Below are 25,543 nucleotides of genomic sequence, written 5' to 3' on the forward strand. Positions count from 1 at the left end.
TAGGTAAACTGGTTGATCGTTTTGAGTTTTGTGTGCCCAATGGAGATGTGGGGGGGCTGGTAGTCGTGGTGGGGAGCTGGCTGATGGAGGACCTCAGTTTTCTTCAGGCTGACTTCCAGGCCAAATATTTTGGCAGTTTTCGCAAAGCAGGACGTCAAGTGCTGAAGAGCTGGCTCTGAATGGGCAACTAAAGCGTGATTACTCAACTCACATGATTATCCAACTGCACGAAAACCAACAAGGTCGGGTCAGATACAGCAATGAACTCTCTGAACCCTTCTCCATTAACAATGGCGTGAAGCAAGGCTGTGTTCTCGCACCAACCCTCTTTTCAATCTTCTTCAGCATGATGCTGAACCAAGCCATGAAAGACCTCAACAATGAAGACGCTGTTTACATCCGGTACCGCACGGATGGCAGTCTCTTCAATCTGAGGCGCCTGCAAGCTCACACCAAGACACAAGAGAAACTTGTCCGTGAACTACTCTTTGCAGACGATGCCGCTTTAGATTTCTACATAGTAAGGGAATTAATGGATATGGGGAAAAGGCAGGTAGGTGGAGACGAACCCATCATCAGATCAGCCATGATCACATTGAATGGTGGAGAAGGCTCGACGAGCCGAATGGCCTACTCCTTCTCTTATTTCTCATGTTTTCATATGCATGGAACAAATAATCATGGATAAAATTTAATTTGAATTAGTACAGATAGAAATAAATTTATGGACAGCAAAAGTAGTTCTTGAATGAGATTTAAATAACCAAGAACCAAGTTTAAAGAGAAGTGAGATTGTGAGAATAAGTCAGAGAAAGTTGTTTAATCAGAGAGAAGAGGGAATCACACAATAAAGTAAGGCAAATACAATCCCATCTTACAAATGAGCTGGCTGATCTATACTATTTCTACTGTGGGGTCATTAGAAGCAGGATCCCTGGCTGATTTCCATCTGACCAATCCAGGTGTTACCGGAAGTTAAAATTTTCTAAGCAAAAAAAAGCCTTCAGCGTCAGTGGAGGCAAAGGTGGTTGATGTTTCAGGTTGAGACCCTGAATAGGTTAAGGAGTATAGATGGAAGAGAGTTAATAGAGAAGGAGGGGAGAAACAAAACCTGGTCGAAGTGATAGATGATGGCAGGTGGATCCAGGTGGAAGAGGAAGGCCAATTTTTGAGACAGAGGCTAGTGGGTGATAGGTGAAAACAAATAAGGGAGAGATGAAGGAACTAGATGGAAAAGGATATCAAATAGAGGTGACCAAAAGGAGAGAGAATCTAGATTATCTAGAATCTAAATATTGAAAGGGTGGGGGGGGGTGGGGGGGGATTCAATATCTTAAATGGAAAAATCAATGTTCATATCATTGCATTGTAGACTACCCAATCGGAATACAAGATGATGTCTCTGGGGCAGTTGAAGCCAAATGCATTGAGCTGAGTGCCAGTTCAAAGTGGACAGGGTGGGACAGAATCTGTTCAACATAGATCAATTAGTAGGTAGATAAACACATTAATTCAATATCTTTCCATGCTTGGGAATATCTTTGAGTTATATTATCTGTGCAAAGAAATTCTCAGATCCTTTTCTTTTATGACATTTTTTTTGCAGTAGAATAATTTTAGATTCATTAAAACTTTACATATTTTGTGGGTTCTGGGCAATTCTGGGACATTCACTTATATTACATTCAACCTCTTTGCCCTCGGGACTTTCTTGAAGATAGTGAATTTAACAACCCTGAGTCAATGATCATGACCCAGGATAAATTTCCAAGTTGAGACTGCTGGAAGGTAAAAATCAAAGATCCAATTATGTCATTGTTTATAGCTTTTGTGATGGTGAAAGATTGTGGCGCTGAGTATTGCTGTGGAAGCAAGTTTATGTTTTGCAATAAATGATCAAATCTATACCAATAAAATGTTTGAAATTTATACAAGCTATAAAACCAGGGTATATATATAGGCTCCATCTTAAAAAAGGAAACAGAAAAAAACAGGGGCAGTCTGTGATAGTACAAATCTATCACCAATGTTTATAGTGTATATAGTTACAGTATCTAGACTGTGCTTACAGCGATTGGCTGAGAGCTTAGCCACGCCTACTGTCTGGGCCTTAAAGGGTTGTGTCCCTAGCCAGGTTGGATCATTCCAGACTGGTCGGCCACCTGTGAAGAGCTCCTGTCTTTTGCTAATAAAAGCCTTGGTTTGGATCAACAAGTCTTTGATTTTTTCGACGATCTCTACAGTCTCTCCAAATCTTAGACCCTTCTTGCCCAAGAACCAAATCCAACTGCTATCCTGTTATTATCAACAACGTGAATAATCTCATGTGTATCCAAATTATACTCCATCTGCCACACATCTGCCCACTCCCTCAACCCATCCAAACTATACTGGAACTTCTTTGAGCTTATCATTGTTCCACCCAGTTTTTGGTTGTCTGAGAACTGTGAGATTTTACATTTAATTCCTTCATCTTCACCATTATCATACATCATGAATTATTGCTGTACTGGCACTGATCCCCAGTGTACTTCACTACTCAGTGTTTCCCACTCAGGATAAAAAAAAAGTATATTCCGATTCTTTGTTTCTTGTTGACCAACAAGATTTGTTTTTTACCTTGATTTTGCGCATTAACCTCTTATTTGGAACATTATCAAAAGGCTTCTCGAAGTTCAATACACCACATCTACTGTTTCTCCATTTATTCAACTGATGTCAGGCTAACCAGTCCATAATGGACCGTTTTGCAATTTGAAAAAAATTCTGGGGTTACATAGACTACCCAGAGACTAAAGAATGTTGAAAAATGATGAGTAAAGCATGCATGCACTATATCTCCGGTCACATTTAGCAGTATTCTGAGGTTCCGATCAGTCTTTAATCCCTTCAAATTTCCCCAGTATCTCCTTCCTCCTAATACTGATTTCATTTTGGTTCCTTTATGAAGACACAAATGTTGCTGAGCTTGTTCTTTTTAAATCACCCTTTATAAATTCCAATTTCTGACGACAGCAAGGAGATAATATTCCACACCCCCCCACTCATCTTTTCTCTTCATATATCTGAGAAAAGTTATGTTCAATGTAACCTTACTCATTTTCCCCTTCTTAAATCAATATCTGTTATTTTTGCCAAATTTTAGACTGCTCCCCATTCTCAAATTTATTATATTTTCCAGCATATTACATTTTTCTCTGTTGAAACTGACAGATCAATGATTTTTCTGTGCAAACCTTGGGTGAGCCACCTTATCCATTTTATTCTTGCACAGCCAGAAAGGCAAGAATGAGGTATTGTTTCAATTCATTCATGCAGTTAGAATGCTTGCTTTTGCCGATCCACCATCAACCCTTAAATAATGTACCCCAAATTCATCCCACAATGCTGCACACTCAGCCTTATATAATTTAAAGAAAGTTATGTATCCTCTCCCATTGTTCAAAGAAGGACCTGTAGATTGATACCAGTATATTAAGGAAGACTTAGAAGGCTGGAGCATTTCATTTTGGAAAGGCATAGATTTAAGCAAAAGTGATAAGGCCTTTAATTCTCACTGCAGAAGAGAAGGGAAAGTGGTTTACTCCACTGTGGATGAGCTACAGAGCAGATCACTTGAGTTTCACCTTGAATTTAAACCTCCAAACGATAGAAAGAGAAACATGAAGGTTGAAAGATTTAATGAAGTTTTTGACCTGCCATATTAATTGTTTCTGTTTACATGGATGCTGCCTGACCTGCTGAGATTTTACAACGGTTTCTATTTTTATTTCAGATTTCCATCATCTGAACATCTTTTTTATTTTGATCCCCAAATTACTATGTTTGTTTCTACACTCCGGCAACTGAATATTGGCACATAAATATCCATTAAGCTACTTTTCACATTTTCCAAAATAATCAAACATGAACTTCTCAGTAAAAATTGCTGGAATAGTGAAACTCACCTACTTCACCCACTCTGAGCGATAATGGATATTTTTCAATGCTGCCTTGTTTGTCTTTGTATCCTGCCCTTGATTGATAGTACTGGTTAGGATTGGCTGAACTGGAAACAAAGGTAATATGTATGAAGCCTGTTGAGAAACATGGTCCTTACATAAAATAATGTCTACACATTCATTCTTACCTTCCAAATGAAAAGATATTCATCTTAAAGACTAAATCAGGCAAAAATCTAAGATTGCTAAAAACATAGGAGTTCCCTCAATTTTGAAAAGATTTTTAAGTAGCCCTCATGAAATGATCCTTTGTAGCGTCCCACTCCACAGGCTGTCACAACAGTCATCGAACACAACGATCAGGCAGACAACACGTGGAATGAGATACTCGCTCCATAGGCCGCAGGAATAGCGGTTGAATCAGCCGATCACAGCCAGCAGATCGCCTGGGGTTCAATCCGGGCCTGTGCATCAGGGACAACCAATCAGCAGCCAGCTTTGCTCAAGCCACGCCCCAGTGGTGGCACAGCCGGCTGCCTATAAAAGGCAGAGCTGCAGCCCAATAAAGTCAGTGTCGATTACACTCCCTTGGTGTGCGAATTTTCTTTCTACCTCGAGCTATAACCTGAGCTTTTTTTTCTTTCTTTTTTTTTTAATATATATAAAATGTATCGTTCATGTTTAGTTTATTGTTATATATGTTACTTATTATCTGTATTTTGAACGAATAAATAAATAAATAAATAGATAGAATGACCTGAGCTATAACCGCAGCAACCCCACTACAGTGGTGACCCTGACTGGTCCAAACAGTGCTTTGGACCCAATGATGGAGGAACAGCCTACAATCAGCACCATAGCATTGAAGCTGCCGGGCTTCTGGATGTCGCAATCACAGGTGTGGTTGGAGTGAGGTGCAGTGCGCCATTCGCCGGATCTCCACAGAAACACATGCTACTACCACATGGTCAGCACCCTCAATCAAAACACCGCAGCCCACATCATCGACTTCCTCCAGCAGCCCCTGGAGCAAGGGAAGTATGTGGCCATCAAGGGGTTATTAATCCGCACTTTCAGGCTCACAAAGCATGAGCGTGCGGCCCGACTGCTGCACATCGATGGTTTAGGGGACAGGGCCCCTTCCGCCCTCACGAGCGACAAGCTTGCTCTCAACGATGGGCACAGCTCTTTTTTTTTCCAGCACATCTTTCTGGAGTGGCTGACTGAAGACATCCAGTTGATCATCGTGGAGGAAGACATCGACAACCCCAGGAGAGTGGCTGTCTGAGCAGACATGCTATGGGTGGCGAAGAGGGATGCTTGCATTTCACTTGAACAGGTGACAGCACCTCGTCAGCATCGCCAAGCCAGGAAGCCCATTAACTGTCCGTCCAACCAACCAACTACCCGATCAACGCACCCCACTGGTGAGAAGTACTGTTTCTATCATCAACAGTGGGCACTGTCAATGCCGCTCCCTGTGTGCATTCTAGGGAAACGCCAAGGCCGTCTGTCATTGATGGCTGCGATGACTGGCTAACTACATAACCTCCTCCACATCCAAGACTCCCTGCAGGCTGACGCTTCTTGGTGAACACTGGGGCACAGTACAATGTCCTTCCCCGTCCAGCCTAGAAGGCTGCAGTGGCAAGGTGAGCCGAGAACTTTGAGCGGCAAACAGTTCCAACATTCGGACATTTGGCACCCGTACAATTCCTCTCCACGTTGGGGACAGACAATTGACCTGGAAGTTTACAGTGGTGGCTGTTAAACAACCGTTACTGAGTGCCGAGTTCCTGAGAGCCAACTCGCTGATGGACATTAAGGGGCGTCGGCTGGTACACACCCGGACATTTCAGACACTCTCGCTCAAGGGCACCAAACTTACTAACTCCCATCTACTCTCGGTGAGCACTGCCAACAACGAATTCGCTCGAGTCTTAGTGGAATTCCTCTCCATCAGTGAGGCACCAAATTATTACAGAGGACCCTCCCCTCCTCGCCAGGGCCTGGTGTCTTCCTCCCAAGAAACTCAACCTGACTAGAGAAGATTTTCGAAAGATGGATGAACTCGGCATTGTGCGGCGCTCCGATAGCCCATGGGCTTCCCCCCTCCAATATGGTACCAAAGGAAGCTGGAGGTTAGAGGCCATGTGCAGACTACTGCTACCTTAACAAGGCCATCAAGCCCGACAGATATCCTGTGTCCCACATCCAGGACTTCACCGCTAATCTGCAAGGGGCATGGATATTCTCTAAGGTGGACCTCTTCAGGGGTTATCATCAGATCCAAGTTCTCCCTAATGACATTCCCAAAACTGCCATCATAACTCCCTTTGGATTGTTCACATTCCTCCGCAAGCCATTCGGGCTGAAAAACGTGGTTCAGACTTTCCAAAGGTTGATGGATACAGCAGGCCGGGATCTGCTCTTTGCCTTCGTCTACCTTGATGAAATTTAAATAGCCAGCCACACCCACACACTACTCACTTAAGACTATTGTTCTCCATGCTAAGTGAGTTTGGTTTAACCATCAATCCAGCCAGGGGCCAGTTTGGCCGAGAGACAATTGCCTTCTTGGGCCATCGTATTGACCAACATGGGGCCAGGCCGTTACCCACCAAAATGATTGCCATTCGTTTCTTCCCCAGACCAATGACCATGAAGGGACTGCAAGAGTTTACTGGTATAGTCCCCTTTTATCATCGCTTTATACCTGCAGCAGCCTGCATCGTGAGTCTGCTATTTCCCTTCATGGCAAGGCCCAGTAAAGACATTCAATGGACATAGGAGGTGACCGAGGCTTTCCAAGCAACCAGGCCAAAGCTACCCTCCTTGTGCATCCCAGGACAGACGCCTCGACCGCCCTCACAGTTACAGCACAACGGTCGGGGGTGTACTTGAGCAACTGGTTAATGGACAGTGGCAGCCGTTGGCCTTTTTCAGTAAACATCTCAGGCCCCCAGAGCTCAAATACAGTGCCTTTGACAGGGAGCTGTTAACGTTATACCTGGCAATTCGGCATTTCCGTTACTTGGAAGTAACATGGAAGTTCAAGATTTACATAGACCACAAACCACTTACTTTTGCTTTCAGCAAGGTGTCAGACTTTTGGTCAGCCAGGCAATAGCAGAACCCGTCCAACATATCTGAATTTTCAATGGCTATTGAACATATCGCTGGCAAGTCCAATGTGGTAGCCAATGCCCTATCCCATCTGGCCATCCTAATAGTGCATGGCCCCGCCTGGGTATTGACTATGCGGCCCTGGCAGATGCACAACAAGGAGACCCTGACATACTGGACAGCACTTATCAGCTTGCAAATGGAGGACATCCAGATCGTCCCAGGTAACCGTACGCTGCTCTACCACCTCAACTGGTAAACCGCGCCCTGTCATTCTGGTCACATGGAAGAGGCGAGTTTTCAATTCAGTCCATAATCATCCTGCTTTCAGGACTACAGTTAGAATGGTGGCCAACAGGTATGTCCAGCACGGTCTCTGTAAAGAGGTCATTCAGTGGGCCAAAACATTTACTCACTGCCAGGCATACCCTCATTAAAGCCCCTTCACAGCCTTTCAAACCAGCACGTCCCCATTTCAGCCACATGCACATAGACATTGTGGGGCCCCAACCTGTATCCAGAGGTGCATGTTATCTATTGGCCGTGGTCGACTGGATGACTAGATAGCCAGAGGTGGTGCCACTACCTGAAATCTCCATGGAGATGTGTGCACGGGCATTAATGAACATCTGGGTGGCAGGTTTTGGGGGTTCCCAAACACTTAATATCTGACAGGGGGGCTCAATTCACTTTCAGCATGTGGACTCTCAACTCCACCACACCACAAAGCACCACCCTCAGGTCAACGGGCTGGTGGAGAGTTCCACAGGCACCTGAAGACAGCCCTGATGGCCCTACTCACTGGACCGAACTGGGCAGATGAACTCCCTTGGGTCCTGCTAGGCATCCACATCACCCGAAAAGAGGATCTCGAGGCATCCTCTGCTGAGTTGGTCTGTGGCGCATCCATAGTCATCCCGGGCAAATTCGTGGTGGCTTCCGAGGACTTGGGGGGAGCTCCCGGCAGCTATATGTTTTGACTGCGCAAGCACCTGGGCTCACTAGCCCCAGTTAAGCCCAGAGCTCACAGGCAAGCCAGCATCTTTGCCCTAAAAACTTTGCAGACTGTCACTAGGTTTTCGTCTGACGCGGGGCCCACTGGCCACCCTTTCAACGGCCTTATGAAAGGCCATACCACGTCATCAGACACAATGACTCCATCTTCATGTTGGACAATGACGGCAGGGAGACCTTCACGCTTAACCGGCTGAAAACAGCCCATTTGGATGTTTACCAGCCAGTTACTCACCCAAACCCATGGCGCAAAGGTCGGCTGCCAAAAGACAGGGTCCCGTTCGCCAGTTCTGGCAGGGAGGTCATCTAGCTCCACTCCACAGGCCGACATAGCAAACAGTCATCGAACATGATGATCAGGCAGACAGCTCGTGGGATGAAACGCCCACTCCCATAGGCTGCAGGAATAGCAGTCAAATCGGCCAAACACAGCCAGCGGAACGCAGGGGGTCCAATCTGGTCCCGCACATCCGGGACACCCAATCAGCAGCTGGCCTCACTTTAGCCACGCCCTGGTTGTGACATGGCCAGTTGCCTATAAAAGACAGAGCTGTAGCCTAATAAAATCAGTGTCAATTACACTCCCTTGATGTGCAAATTTTCTTTCTACCTCAAGCTATAACCCGAGCTATAACCGTAGCAACCCCACTACACCTTCATCAATATTATTTATTGTTGGCATGAAAATCCAAAGAAAAGACAAGAAACACAGTGGCCAGGATCTGGAAGGTCCTATTTAAAGGTCATTGAGTACATTTATAGGTATGTTGGAAGCAAGATTCATACATTTGAAAGTCTTTTGTTCCCAGCTGAAGTTGAGAAACTTTTAGGATCCACGACCAACACAAAACAAGAATACAAGACCAGACACAACAGCTCATTCCAGAAATCATGAATAGTATACTGGCAGGCAAGCGAGCTCTTCCAGTTCTATATATTCTCAAGTAAAAACAAACCATTTCATGAAACTGTGATACATTAACTTTTGAGTGCGAGTCATTGAAAGTGAAATAATGCAGATTTATATCTCACCCTGGGAAGTGTTGAAACATGAAGCTAAGAAAATGGTTTTGCTCTGAGTGCAGTATATCGACATGATCCTCAGCTTCGGGTCAGATCTAGCCCAGTGGAGGACTCAGTGAAAACCTCAGTGAAAACATCCCAGCTCTGTCATCCAGGAAGTTAACATTACAGTATTTAAAAAAAAAAGCTTAAATCAGACTGTCAAACCACATTTAAAGATTTTTGTGCATAAAATACACACCCACCCTGCTCTCTCCCTAAAATCCTCTTCATCTCTCTGTTCTCTGAGAGTCTCTCTCACTGTCACGTCATGGACCGTGTTTGGGCAAAACACACAAGGAGAGAATACTCACTGCTCCTCTTCTAACTCCTCCCAACTCCTCTTAAAATTATCTTTTTATTTTGATTGTCTCTCTACATTTTTCTTTTTAATTGGATGTTTATGGACCTCAGGAGCAAGTCAGGAGAATATGACCCCGTCCTCATTGAGGGCTCAGTATTGGAGATCGTCAAATTCAGGGGATTTGTCCTGGAGCCTCCATGTCGATGCAATCACTCAGAAGGCTCGCCAGCGACTATACTTTGTGAGGTGTTTGAAGAGATTCGGGATGTCACTGAAGACTCTCGAAAAATTCTACAGGTGTACCATGGAGAGCATTCTGGCTGGTTGCAATGCTGGCTGGAATGGAGGTGCCAATGCTCATGACAAGAAAAAACTCCAGCCTGCAACATCACAGGCACCAGACTTCACTCCATCAAGGATATTTACAAGGGACAGTGTCTTAAGAAAGCAGCCTCTTTCCTCAAGGACCCCACCACCCAGGCCATGGCCTCTTCACTCTGCCACCATTGTGAAAATGGTACAGGAACCTAAAGATGAGCACTCAGAGGAACAAGGACAGCTTCTTCCCCGCTACCATCAGATTCCTGAATAATCAATAAACCAGACACTGCCTTACTTTGACTTTTTGTGCAGTATTTTGATTTTTGTTGTAAGGTGGTTTATATGAATGTTTGCCCTGTGACGCTGCTGCAAAACAACAAATTTCATGACTTGTTCATGACAATAAATTCTGATTCTGATTAAGATTCAGCAATTTTCTTATTTAGCAAGATATGGGAAAATTTATTATTTTTATAAGAGGTGGGTTAAGTGCAGTGTCGGGTCATACAGCATAGACACAGTCTATGCCTATCTCTACTAATACTACATGCCATGTCCCTCAATGCTTTGCTCATTTGAGATTTCCAGATGTCTCTTTATATGTTGTTACTGTTCTGCACCATTACATCAACCCAGATGTTAAGTGCTTTTTTTTGTCTGAACATCCCTTTAAAACCTATGCCCTCCAGCTTTAGGCACCACTACATGGGAAACTCTACTACTCTATCTATCATGTCACCTCTCAATCTCCTTTAATACAGGCAAAACAAAATCAGCCTATCCAATCTGTCAATCCTTTTGGCCTGAGGCCTCCAGTCCAGGTAACATCTTTATGAATCTATTCTGCTTAAATTGGTCTTTCATGTGGTGTAATAACCAGAACCACATGCAATGCTCCAAGTGCTGCCAAATCTACATTGCATACAACTCCAAGGCAACTTCCTAACTCTTGTACTCAATGCCTTGCATAATGAAGGCAAGCATACCATTTGCCTTGTTTCTGTCACCATTCTATGCATCATGTACTTGGTCTCACTGTTCAACAATACACCCTGAGGCCATTCCATCACTATACCTTGGTCTGATTTAATATCCCAAAATGCAATACCTAGAAGTTTACAGTAGGTTTTGAGATTACCCTAAGATTGGTGGAACAGTGGTCAACAGGGCTATCAAAGAATACTATCAATTAGTTATAGATGTGGGCAGACAAGAATGTAATAGAAACATAGAAGATAGGAGCAATTCGGCCCTTCAAGCCTGCTCCTCCATTCAATGAGATCATGGCTGATCTTAAAGTTCAGTACCCCGTCCCCGCCTTCTCTCCGTAACCCCTAATTTCCTTATACTGAAGAAATATATCTAATTCCCTCTTAAATATATTCAATGAACCTACCTCTACTGCTCTCTGTGGCAATGAATTCCACAGATTCACCACCCTCTGGGTAAAGAAATTCCTCCTCATCTCGGTTCTAAATGGTTTGCCTATTATCCTCAAACCATCAGAAACATCCCTTCCGCATCCATTCTGTCCAGTCCTGCCAGAATTTTATATGTCTCTATGAGATCCCCTCTCAATCTTCTAAACTCCAGCGAGTACAATCCCAATTTGCGCAATCTTTCCTCATAAGTTATTCCTGCCATTCCAGGTATGAGCCTGGTGAATCACCTCTGCACTCCCTCCATTGCAAGAACATCCTTCCTCAGATAAGGCGACCAAAACTGCACACAATACTCCAGGCGTAGTCTCACCAAGGCCCTGTACAACTGCAGTAAGGTATCCTTATTCCTATACTCAAATCCTCTTGATATGAAGGCCAACATACCATTTGCCTTATTAACCGCCTGCTGTACCTGCATGCTCGCCTTCAATGACTGGTGCACAAGAACCCCTAGGTCTCTCTGTACTTCCCCATCTCCCAATCTATTGCCATTGAAATAGTAGTCTGCCCTCCGGTTTGTATTACCAAAGTGGATAACCTCACATTTATCCACATTGTAGTGCATTTGCCATGTATCTGCCCAGTCCCTCAACTTATCCAAATCACACTGGAGCTTCCTGACCCCCTCTTCAGTGCACACAACCCCTCCTAGCTTAGTGTCGTCTGCAAATTTGGAGATATTACATCCAATCCCCTCATCTAGATCATTAATGTAAATTGTGAACAGCTGGGGTCCCAGTACAGATCCCTGTGGCACCCCATTGGTTACCGCCTGCCACTCAGAAAATGAGCCGTTTATCCCAACTCTCTCTCTTCTATCTGGCAGCCAGTTCTCAATCCACATCAATACCTTGCCCCCAATCCCATGAGCCTTGATTTTGCATGCCAGTCATTTATGTGGAATCTTATCGAAGGCCTTTTGGAAATCCAGGTACACCACATCCACTGGCTCTCCCCCATCTATTATGGACAAATATGAGGTGTTGCAGATCAGGAGGTTAAATGTAAGGTAGACATATAGTGCCAGGAATATAGAGAGATATAGGGTGCAGGTCCACAGATCCTTGGAATTGGCCATGCACATACACGCAAATAGGGTAGTAAAAAAGGTGCCTGGTATGCTTGTCTTCACTGGGCAGGGTTTTAACAAAGTAATGAAGTCAGGTTGCAACTATACAATACTTTGGTTAAGTCACACTTGGAACACTGTGTGCAATTCAGGTTGCTCAATTACAGGAAGGATGTAGAGGCTTTGTAAAGGGTATAGAAGAGACTTACCAGTATGCAACTTGAATTAGAGGTACAAGCTACAAGGAGAAATTGGACATATGTGAGTTGTTCTCTCTGGAATGGAGACTGAGGGGTGATCTGATAGCAGTTTATAAATTATATGGGGCACTGATGGGGTAAACAGTCAGAATCTTTTTTTTTCCCCAGTGTAAAGATATGACAAATTTGAGAATGTGCATTTAAGATTGGAGGTGGGGGATTTTAAAAGAAATGGGTAGGGCAAGTTTTTTTTTTTAAGAAGTAAGTGGTAGTTGCCTGGAATGAGTTACCAGGAGTAGTTGCGGAAACATACAGTATATGATAGGAGTGTTTAAGAGCTTTCTAGTGTGACAGATTATGTTATATTTTATATTGTATATAGATATATGTTTTAAAGGAGATAAATTGTGGCAGGTTTTTTGGTGTAGGTCACATACAAACACTTCAAAACAGATCCCATTTAAAATGCCAGAGCTCTGGTCAACCCAGACAGTCCAGGCTCCGAGTGCCTTTGCAAAAACTTTGAAGGATGCCCATAAGGACTTCACAAGTAGGTATTAATTTGACATGATGTGGAGTAATGAATTATTGTTTTGGAAAGCAACAGATGAACGAACTAGGAAGATTAGGTCCACAGCTGTAGTCTGTCTGAGTGCAGTTGGCAAAGAAGGTCATGTGGTTTTCTCTGTGAGTGAGAGAGAGAGAGAGAGAAAGAGAGAGAATTCAGTTCTACAGTTCAGCAGCAGCTGCTGGGACTGGAACATGACAAGCTGGCAAACTTGTGGAAAAACCCCATTTTGAAGATGGGTTGTGAGTTCTTTGTTCAGCCTGGTCAAAGCCCTTGTGGTCCATACAAGAGGAGAGGACTGGCTGCATAAAGTTTCACTTGAAATAAGAGAAACAAAAAGGAACTCTGTGGTGACCTGAAAGAAATAGGTTATCTCCTGGAAAACCCTAAAGGGGTAAATTTCTTCGGCAAGACACTGAAGTGGCAGTTTAGAAGGAATCAGTTGTGGGTGTCTAATGAGCAACAAATCTCTCTCTGAAAACCGATGAGAACCTTCCTGAGCAGTAACCATTTACCTTTCAAGCACCAAAGTCTGGTGAAATTCATAGATGTTAAATTCTGGGCACAATATAAGAATTGGCTGGAACCAGTGAACTTGGAGGAGTGAAAAGTGACATTGGACTATAAATCAAAGAACTTTTCTGAACTTACACATACATTACACACATATGCACTTAGAATTAGAAGGGGGTTAGGTTAAGTTAAGTTAATAGTAATAAGTTAAAGTTTGATCCCGTTTTCATGTCTAAAAATAATTAAAAGTAACTTTTGTTTAAGCAACCATTTGTCTTGGTGAATTTCTATTGCTGCTGGGTTTTGGGTCCTCTGGGTTCATAACATAAGATAGACTCATGAATATGCACAGAATAGAGGGATATGCATCAGGTGCAAGTAGCAAAGTTTTGGGCATCATGTTCAGTGTGAAAATGTGGGCCAAAGGGCATGTTCCTGTGCTGTACTGTTCAAGTACCTGATAGATTTAAATTCCAACTGCCATTTTTCTTCTGATTTTCCCAGTTGATTGAGACATGCACCATATATGGTTGCTCATGATACCACAATAGTGGGCTGCATAAAAAGGGTGATGAGTCCACTTTGCTGAATGGTGTATTAAGGACAACCTCTCACTCAATGTTAACAAGACCAAGATAATGATTATAAAATTTAGGAAAGGAAAGCCAGAGATGAACAATAAAGTGATCATTGGGGAAATCAGAGATAGAGATGGTCAGAAACCTTAAATTCCTGGGTGTCACCATCTTGGAGGATCTTTCCTGGACCCAACGTATTAATGTCAGAGCCTCTACTTCCTCAGGAATCTGTGAAAGTTTAGCATGTTATCAGAAACTATGGCAAATTTCTATAGATGTGTGGCGGAAAGTTTGCTGACCAGCTGCCTCTTGGCCTAGTAAGGGGGTACCAACACCTCTGAGTGGAAAATACGTAGTGGACACAGCCCAGTATGTCACAGGCAAAACTCCCACCACCATCAAGGATATCTACATGGAATGTTGGCATTGGAGAGCAGCACAATTATCAAGGATCTGTACTACCCAGTTTTAAATTTAAATTTTAAATTTAGACATACAGTATGGTAACAGGCCCATCCAGCCCACAAGACCATGCCGTCCAATTATACCAAAATAACCTTTAACCTCAATACATTTTGAAGGGCTAGAGGAAACCAGACCACCCAGGGGAAACCCACACAGAATCGGGGAGAATGTATAAACTTCTTCCAGACAGTGCTGGATTCGAACCTGGGTCACTGGTGCTGTAACAGCATTGTGCTTACTGTCATCAGGTGGGAGGTACTGGTGCCACAGGACTTGTACCTCCAAGTTCAGGAATTGTTCCTACCCCTAAACTATCAGACTCTTGAATAACCGACTCAGTCAGGCTCATATAATGACTTGTATGCTCATAATTTATTACTGTATATTTATATCTACATCCGTATTTTAACAGTTGTGCTGTAACAGCATTGTGCTTACTGTCATCAGGTGGGAGGTACTGGTGCCACAGGACTTGTACCTCCAAGTTCAGGAATTGTTCCTACCCCTAAACTATCAGACTCTTGAATAACCGACTCAGTCAGGCTCATATAATGACTTGTATGCTCATAATTTATTACTGTATATTTATATCTACATCCGTATTTTTAACAGTTTGCCCCAGTTCCTGATGAGTAGTTTAAGTTACCAGTATAAAAATTACTAAGCCTGACCCACAGAAGGAAGATTCTCAGGGTTGTATTTGATGTCAAGTACAGTATGTTCACAAACATTAAATGTGAATATTGAATTTGATCCTGTTGTTACCTTGTTGTTAAACAAATCCTGATCCATATTGTGTTAGTACACTGCCACATAGATATGGAACAGAGCTGTAAGTGACCTCAAGTGACCACAACAATATAGCCTTCTTACCTCCTAGGTTCCCAGGCGCTGGTCAGTGTTTTAATTTCTCAAGTCACACAACCACTGCTAACTATTGAGCAGTTTCTATCTTGCACATGTGAATCCAATTCTTTGCAACTAAGTTCTTAAAATGAAACTTGCACTTAAATATCTGAAATGACCTTCAATCCCATATACAATGATGAGTGAAGTTACACATATTTAGCAAAGAATATTTTTTCTCCTGTCATAGGCATTCAATATTGGGAGCATTTTGTCAACAGTAATATATATATATTGCTGCTAACTTCCAGTTGTTTACTGATAAAACACTTCAAAAGATAAAAATAATCAAACAACTGAAATTTATGGATATGCATTATTTAATTAAAACTTCAACCTATGATGAAAAATAATTGTTGGTTAGAGTGTATCAAAACTGTTTTGGAGTTGATAAAATTTTTATTAAAGCATGGATCATTTGATCATTAGTCGAATGCAACATCAACTCTAAACAGTGAAGCTGTGTGTAAAGGACAAGGACAGGGGACAAGTACATGCAAGGCATCAAAGGATGTTTGAGGTCAAACAAAGTCTAGATGAATTTTACTTATTCGTTTCCAGGATATGGATGTCACTGGTCAAGGCTGGGAGTTATTGTTGCCTTGTAATTACCTCTGAAGTTAAGTAGTTAGGAGTGAAATATATTGTGGATCTGGAATCAGATATGGGCCATACTGACTAAAGGGAGTAAAATACCTTCCCTAAAGAATATCAGTGAATCAGGCAGGGTTTTAAACAACAAATTAGCACTTACAGTGCCCTCCATAATCCTTGGGTCAAAGACATTTTGTCGTCCTTGTGCTCGTAATCAAACAATTCGCATGTGATTAAAGTGCACATTCCAGATTTTATATATATTTTGGTTTGACCATGTAGAAATTATAGTACTTTTTATAGGTGCCATTTCAGGGCACTATAATGTTTGGAATATTTGGCTTCACAGGTGTGTGTTCTTACTCAGGTATGTTTAATCACTTCATTGGTGCAGAAAAAAAGAGAGCTTCGAAGCTTTTAATCACTTTTTGTGTCTGTAATCGCCATTTTTCAACATGACGACTAGAGTTGTGTCAATGAAAATCAAAGAAGCCATTATGATACTGAAAACCAAGAATAAAAACCGCAAGCATCAGTGCCCAGTCATTAAGATGATCAAATTTAACAGTTTGGAACATCATTAAGAAGAAAAAGTGGACTGGTGAGCTCAGTGATCACAAAGGGATTGATAGGCCAAGGAAGACTCCACTGGTGATGATAGAAGAATTCTCATCTTAATGAAGAAAAACCCCAAAATACCTGATCAGAGTCTTCAGAAGGCAGGTCTGGATGTGTCAATGACTACTGTTCACTGAAGACTTCATGAGCAGAAATAGGGGCTACACTGAAAGATGTAAAGCGCTAGGCAGTCACAGAAACATGACAGCCAGATTACAGTTTGCTAAGGAGTATTTAAAAGAATCTACAGAATTTTGGAAAAAGATCTTCTGGACAGATGAGACCAAAATGAATCTGCATCAGAGTGAACGCAAGAGCAATGTGTGGAGGTATAAAGGAACTGCCCAAGATCCAAAGCATATCACCTCATCTGTGAAACATGGTGGTAGGGGTGTTATAGCCTGGGCATGTATGGCTGCTACAGGTACTGGTGCATTTATCTTCATTGATGATGTAATTGCTGATAGCAGTAGCAAAATGAACTCTGAGGTATATAGAAACATCTTATCTGCTCAAATTTGAGCAAATGCCTTCAAATATATTGGACTGTGTTGCATCCTACAGCAAGATAATTTAATTATTTTAAATCTAGACACGCACCATGGTAACAGACCATTTTGTCCAATTTACACCCAATTAACCTACACTCCCAGTATGTTTCAAACGGTGGGAGGAAACAGGATCCCCCCACCCCCAGGGAAAACCCATGCAGACACGGGGAGAACCTACAAACTCCTGACAGCGTGGGATTCGAACCCCAGTCCTGATCACTGTAAAGGCATTGTGCTAACCGCTAAGCCAACCATGTTTCCTAATGATCCCAAACTTACTACTAAAGCAATAAAGGAGTTTTACGAAGCTAAAAACTGGAAAATTCTTCACTGGCCAAGTCAGTCACCCAATCTAAATCCAATTGAGCATGCCTTCCATAAGCTGAAGAGATGAGTCTCCAAAACAAGCAGGAGCTGAAGATGGCTGCAGTAGAGGACCTGGTAGAGCATCACCAAAGATACTTAACTCCTGGTAATGTCTTTGATTCACAGACTTCAAGCAGTCATTGCATGCAAGGGATATGCAACAAAGTACAAAACATGATGACTACTTTAATATACATACCAAATATGGTGCCCTGGAATGAGGGAGCTATGTATAAAAAGTGCTGTAATTTCTATGTGGTGAAATAAAAATGTACACAAAAACTCTTTAATAAAATCTGGAATGAGCACTTTAATCACATGAATTGTTTGATTACAAATTTAAATCTGTGGAGCCTGGGAGCAATAAAGGGAAAAAAAAGTGTCTTTATCCCAAACATTATGGAAGGCACTGTATATTAGTGAACTTTTCTTTAAAAAAATCCAGATTATTTACATTTAAATTCCCCAGTATTCTTGGATAAAACTATTCCAGGATCAATGGTCTCCAATTCACACTGCTGCAAAGTGATCTTAACGATCATTAGTTTATTGTGTAATTTTGCATTCTGCAAAGTAGTTACCCAACCTGCATTTTGTTTTCTACTGCAGAGGAGACCATGCCATGAGAAGTGCACAAGTGCATTGCTGATTTACCTGGAAAGAATGCTTATAACCCTTGTGGGGGAGGGGGGGTGAAAGACAAGTACAGTATTGGATTTCCCATGAGAAATTTAACAGAAAGGGAGTGATTCATGGAAATGGAAAATGGAATGTATTTGGAGAGAGAAAGGGCCCTTCAGAATACTGACAGTGGAAAGGGGAAGGTGCATCTTATGGAGACATCATGTGGAAGTTAGTACAAATTACAAAGGATCATTCATCAATGGTAGATGGGAAAAGGAACTGTATTCTTTCTCTGGATGGAGTGCAGAGAAAGGAGCAGATGCAATCAACAGCTCTGTCAACCATGCTAGAGGGAAAATCATGGTTCAGGATAAAAGACAAAGTGCACGAAAGTCTCGTCACAAGAGTGTTAAAATAACTAGGTTCATTTTCTGTCTCGACACATTGCATCTTTGAAAACTTGATGGCAATTTTTCCTCTGGATGCTCCAGTTTTCTTCCACCCTCCAAAATGTACAGGGTTGGGAAGTTAATTAGGTGGCACAGGTTTCATGGGCCGGAAGGGTCTTCTACCGTGCTGTGACGTTAAAATTATTTTCTTTTAAATCAACAATTTCAGATAACCCATCTTCCTGCTTATGTCAGAAATCATGATCTGCAGAGTAGCACATTTCCAGTCAATGCATCTCATAGTGGTAGTATTTTGTTTTTCTCTCTTCTGCCTTCTCTATTTACATTTCCCCAGATTGATCAGACAAGATAAACAAACATTCTCCCCATTCTTTTTACCAGAACCAATGGATGTGGCAACCCTGACGACAATCCCTTTGTTCACTCCACCTCTTTCCATTTGCAACTTAAAACGCATTCTCTCACATTTCTAGTTCCGATAAAGGATTATCAACCTGAAAATTCAGTTTTGTTTTTTCTCTCTGCAGATGTTTCAATGACCTAAGTGCAACATTTTAGCACTGTTTTTTTTTCTTTTCAACCAAAATCTTTAAATCCATTATTTGCAACAAATTCTTCTCTTCCGTCACCAACAACCATTTTCACCCTGGGTAAATCACAGGATTCTGTTGACACCATGGTTAAGTGAAAAAAACAAATGCTGGAGAAACTCAGCAGGTCAAACAGTGCTTTTATGTAGCAAAGATAAAGATACACATCACCAACGTTTTGGGCTTAAGCCCTTCATCAAGGTGTGGGGGAACATGAGGGGGAAGGAGGGGTGGTAAGGGTGGGAGATGATAGGTGGAGGGGAAGCCACATATGTGGAAAAAGGCAGAGATTTCAGAGGTTCTGGACACTAATCTCCCTCATCCTCACCTACCACCCTACCAGCCTCCACATCCAACACATTATCTGCCGGAATTTTCAGTACTTACTGCAAGACCCCACCACCAGACACATTTTTCCTTCTCCTTAATGCAAGAACCACTCCCTCCATGACTCCCTTGTGCACTCTTCCCTCCCCACCCATCAACCACCCCCACCAGCACTTTCCACTGTGATCATAGGTGTGGTGGTACGTTACTGCACCACGTTATAAACCGGTGGAGACCCATCCCCCATTATTCTGGCCTTGGCTTGCACAGAGGCAAGACCTCAAGACTTTGCTGTATTCATTAATCTATTAAAACTAGTGTTTTATCTGCACTCTGCTTTGTGTGATTTGATGCTAATCACTATCAATAGGAGGTGCAGTACTTGCACCCACACCTTCTCCCTCACCACGGTCCAAGGTCCCTTTCAGGTGAAGCAACACTTCACCTGTACTTCCAAAGAACTAATTTACTGCATCCAGTGCACCCTCTGTAGCCTTCTCTACATCAGAGAGACCGGTCACAGATTAGGAGATTGCTTTGCCCAGCACCTCCTCTCCATCTGCAACAAAAGCGACTTCCCCATAGCCAACCATTTCAATTCTGAGTCACACTACCAAGCTCACATGTCTGTCTGTGGCCTTTCACACTACCCCTCCATGACCACCTGCAGATTGGAGGAACAGCACCTCATTTTTCATCTGGGCACTCTCCAACCCCAGGGAATGAACATTGAGTTCACTGCATTCCACTAATCAGCTGGCCTTCACTCCCCCCCCCCTTAACTAGTTATTCCAGTTCTTATTTCTCTCTCCACCCAGCCTAGATTCCTACCCCCCCCACTCCGCCCCATCAACATCCACCCTCACCATCCTCCCCTCTTTTGTTCGACATCTCTCATGTTCCCTCACATCTTAATGAAGGGTTCAAGCCTGAAACATTGGTGATGTAACTTTACCTTTGCTACATAAAGGCACTGTTTGACCTGTTGAGTTTCTCCAGCATGTGTGTTTTTTCACCATTTTCACCCTGATAACTGGATGAATTCAGATTTCAGATTTATTGTCAGCACATCCATTACATCACATAAAACCCTGAGATTCTTTTCCTGTGGGTGAGGCAGAATTACCATTATGGGTAGAGCAATAAAACTGTACACAACGTATACATGCAAACAAATAAAGAACTGTAAATAGATAACAAATGTAAACAAACTTACTGGCAAAACTGAGAGAATAAAAAATAATCAATAAAGTCCACGAGTCCCTGACTGAGTTTATTGTTGAGGAGTCTGATGGTGGAGGGTAGCAGCTGTTCCTGAACTTGGTGATGCGAGTCTTGTGTGACATCTATACCTCTTAGTGAGAACAGAGTGTGTGCTGGGCAGTGACAGATTAACTATTACCCAGGCTCCTAGAATGAACTTTAGTAAGGCTCCCCTGACCTTGCCCCCTTGCTCCACCTTTCGTTGAATAAAATGACATTACGTTATGTTAAACAACATATTAGGGGCCTCTAAAGTGCATGATAGTGACCCCTGGGGAGTCAATGGGACTATCCAATGGGTCGAAAAATGCCAGGGGGTCAAAAGGGGGGGGGTCAATAAATGCCAGGGGTGGGGGTTGATTGAACTTTTGGGGTTGAAAGAATTGTAGAGTCCAAGGTCCCAGCTCCTGGCCAGGACCCCTCCCTACCAGGCCCCTAGGCTTAAGCCCACTTATCTTAATGGTTAATCTGCCACTGATGCTGAGTGGTGTGGATCCTTAATGATTGCTGCTGCTCTCCGATGGCAGTGTTCCCTCTAGATGTTCTTGACAGTGTGGAAGGTTTTGCCTGTGATGACCTGGGCTGTGTCCACTACCTTTTGGAGGGCTTTACACTCAGGGGTATTGGTGTCCCCATACCAGACCATGATGCAGACAGTCAGCAATACTTTCCACCACACGTCTGTAGAAATTTGCCAGGGTTTCTGGTGTCAAACCAAATCTCCACAGACTCCTGAAGTAGAGGTGGTGGCATGCTTTCTTCATGATGTATATTGGGTCCAGGAAAGATCCTCTGAGGTAATGACTTAAATTTGCTCACCCTTTCCACCTCTGATACCCCAATGATCAATAGATCGCACACCTCTGGTTTTCCCTTCCTGAAGTAAACAATCAGCTGCTTGGTTTTGGTGACTTTGAGTGCAAGGTTGTTGTTGGTGATCATCTATAATCTTGGCATCCATTCTGTTCCCCCAGAGAGGAGGCCAAATCTACATATTCTCTATCAAGATTTCTCTAACTTCTCTACCATCATCTCTGTAAAACTTCTCAATCCATTCTTACTAGGTTAAACTGGTTCAAATATTTATACCTGCAACAATCTCAATGATAGTCTGACTGGCTTCCTTCATTCTGTACCTTATGCATATCATTCAATCACCTCCAACTCATGGTCAAAGTCACAAGAATTCCTTTCAACCTATACTCTTGAGTTCACCAACTCTCCTGGATCTCCTATTTTGTCAATAGCTGTTTTAAAATGAGAAGTTTGGTTTTTAAAATCTGCCATGTCCCACTGCTCCCAATCTTTGATCCTTCTCAAGTCTTGCAACCACCTAAAAATGTTGCAGTTGATCAGTTCTGGCTTTTGATCAAACTTCATTTTAGTTGCAATTCCTTTCCTGAACCTTCTGCCTCACTTCTTTATTGACAATATTTGAATCTAATGCTTGTGGTCAACCATCTAGTACTGCTTTGTGCCTGGTATCAAGCTTTGAGAACAAATATGCTTTGCACCACAGTCTTGAGCTCATTATAAGCGTGGAATAAAACTAATTGTTACTGGAACCGACTCAAAATATAAATTACTGGTACTAACACATGTGTTGGTTTGGGCGTCGAACAGGAGGGCTGCGGCTTGGACTTTTTCTCCAGTCCTGCAGCTACCAGTTGCAGCAGGCGTTTATACTGTTCCTTTTCATTCTTGTTTATGTTCTGGAAACAGAATAGAACACAATATTTTAATTCTGAACATCCTTTTCCCCCCCCCGATTCATTAAAAAAAAGTGAAGAAATTGGGCACCATTTTATAATTGCATGTCAAAATTATCTGATAACACTAGACAGAAATTTTTTCCAAAAGGTTTGCTTCCTGAAAAAAATTGGGGCTCATGATAGACAACTTCAAACTGAACATAAAGATAATTTAAGATTTGCTTTATCAAGGAGGAATTGGGGAATATAATTCAATAATGATGCTAACACATGCTCAGCCGGACACAAGGACATTGTAGACTTTCTGCTAAACCTTGGAGTTCCAGTAGATCTAAAAGATTTATTCAGCCACTAGTTTAATTGACTTAAAAATGTTTTGCTGCTGATTTCCGTTTGTACTCAGCATCTGATGCCTCTCGTGTCAGTGACCAACAGTAGTTGGCCAGCATTGGAGGATTCCAATTGCCATGAATTCCTTTTCCATGGTTGCAATGTCCTGGTGAAACCTTTCACCATGTTTGTCACTGACTGAACCAAGATCAGCAGGGAAGAAATCCAAGTGCGAATGCAGAAAATGAATTTTCAATGACATGTTGCCCTTCATGGTTTTAAACGCTTGAAGGGGTCTTAAAATATGACAGAAAATGACAAAAATAGGTTATATCTGAAAAAAACAGTACGTGATAGGAAAATTTTAAGTTGATTATCCTGATCACCCAAAATCTACAAAATACACCCAAAAGTGTTCAGGAAGCAAAATCTTCATTGTCCAGTGTTATTCAACTACAGGGTCACTATTGCCAAAGCAAACAATATCCTTGGCATCCATTTTTTTTTCCAAAGAACTAGAACTAAGAACTCCTTTCCATCTTCAGGAATGGTGTACTACTGTAGCACCTTTACCATCTTCTGCTTGCTAATAACAAGACTTACATGATTGTCCAAGAATATTTGAAACTCCATTATTTTAAGGCCATGGATACAGAAATCCAAAACAAATCTAGCTTTAGTTTACAGTATTGAACCAAATCCAAAGGGTTTCAATGAAGCCAGGCTCATTCAAGTATCCATGGCTATTTCTAGGTTAGATGTCAAGAAGTGTTTCTTATCCAGAGGATAGTGGGCCTCTAAAACAGCTGCCAACCTTCTGCAGTGGACAGTGATATACAGAATCTTGCAAGGGAACACTGGGCCTGATTCTTGCCATGGTAGTCATAATCTTAGTCAAAGTGCGAGTACTTTGAAATTAGAGCGCGAGCCATTTAGATCAACTGAAAGAAATTCCCAGATGTTTTCCCTTCCAATTTGGATTTTTAAAAATCCAGTTCATTGATCATTCCCCCCCCCCCTTCCCCCCACGACCCCCCCCCCACCCCCGCAGGTTATCTCAAACATTCTCCATCAAATTTCAAACAATATTTTATGATTTACAAGATTGGATGGCTGGAGACTGGGGGAGTTTGTGACAGGGGATCTGGGAAATATTTCTTCAATCCCCTGACCTCTGGAGATCAGATCCAGAAGGCACACTGACTTGAATTCCTTATTGCACCCAGTTTTTATTCATGGCTACCTCAATCAGAGATAGTTTAGCTCTGTTGAAAGTTGTCATAAGATCACCATCGTCCATAAAATATTAATCCGTTCCAGTCTACTACACTCGGAGGAAAGCATCGTCCCTTATTTGGACTTTTACAACAAATATTTTTGATTCCTCTTATTCTCCTATTAGTCTCAAAGCAGCACAGACAGAGTCACAGCTCCTTTACCTCATCCTGACAGCCAACACATGAAGTAGTAATTGTTCCACTATCCCTCTTCTCCAATCTTTCTTTCTAAAGACTCAATATCATGCTTGTGATGGAATTAAAATTGGACACAGCTATCTAATTAAGTCCTGACCAATGGAGGAATACCATCACGAGAAAACCTGCTATTGTTCAAGGCAGTAAACTCACTATCAGCTTCTCAAGGGCAATTACCAACAAGCAATAGATGTAAATATTATAAGTGACACTTGCATCACACAAATGAATTTTAAAAATCTGATAAAGGTCAAAATAACATTGTTTGTCTTCTAATCAAGTATACTTTAAATCCCTTCTCACTAACTCCTGCTTCACAGAACTACTTGTGAATCATGAAATCCCTGAACAAGCAAGCACTTACTACTTAATTTCTTCATGTTTCAGAATACTTACTCCAGAATGACTATAAATGTTTAGCATTGGCTCTGTCTACATGCCTAAATGTGTATTTTTCTAAAATTAATACCTGCAATCTGTTCAGATTGCAGTCCTCTGAACCTTCACCTCAAATATAGGCTTGTCAATCTGCCAATGTACTTTGTCCAAAAAAAATCAATATTTGTAGCCATATCTGCAAAGAGTGTTTGCTTGCATATGTCAAATCATTTATATATTTTATAAAATTCAAGCATACGAGACAAATTTTACAACTCAGTTCATTAATATACAAGTTTAGAAAATGGATATGCATCAAATAAATACAGTAAAATCCAAGGCATCCTGTACCTACGCGGATTGTAGATGCGGGATATATTAATTTTCTGATGACTGAGACATACTCTTTATGATGCCTATAATACATCTCCATTAAGAATAAATAATCTAAAAAAAAGACAGTCCAAAATGTAAAGTAATTTGAAAAAAAAAATCAGTATTGTAGTCCTTAATTACATTAAGTTCACTTTAAATTCTAACACCAGTCTCTGGCATTGTTACAGCATTGCACTAGCGCTGCCTTAATTAACCCCTCCCACCAAGTTTACAGATAAAGCCTTACTAATATACTTTATGCAAATAAAGATAAAGACTCTTATTAGGCAGAAACAGGGAGACATTTTGGGGGAGTTTCCCTAGCGGCGAGCAGCATTGGCCGGCTCTTCGTCCTGGGTGTCACCATTTTATTCAAACACAACTTTATTGAAACTTTATTCAAACAGCTGCTGCCGGCACA

At 42.0% G+C, this 25,543-nt stretch overlaps 1 protein-coding gene across 3 annotated transcripts in view; it reads right to left on the reverse strand.

Annotated features, from left to right (window-relative positions):
• Positions 1–25,543, reverse strand: part of LOC138761617 (sentrin-specific protease 2-like) — a 147,207-nt gene that overhangs the window by 79,921 nt on the left and 41,743 nt on the right. For all 3 annotated transcript variants that reach the window (XM_069934032.1, XM_069934033.1, XM_069934034.1), the window contains exons 7-8: positions 22,449–22,564; positions 3,948–4,048 (exon numbers count right to left, since the gene is read on the reverse strand). In XM_069934032.1, the coding sequence (XP_069790133.1) occupies positions 3,948–4,048; positions 22,449–22,564 (217 nt within the window). The remainder of the gene's footprint in view (positions 1–3,947; positions 4,049–22,448; positions 22,565–25,543) is intronic.

Source organism: Narcine bancroftii, chromosome 4 (genome assembly GCF_036971445.1).
Source record: "Narcine bancroftii isolate sNarBan1 chromosome 4, sNarBan1.hap1, whole genome shotgun sequence".
In the NCBI taxonomy this organism is placed as follows: Eukaryota; Metazoa; Chordata; class Chondrichthyes; order Torpediniformes; family Narcinidae; genus Narcine; species Narcine bancroftii.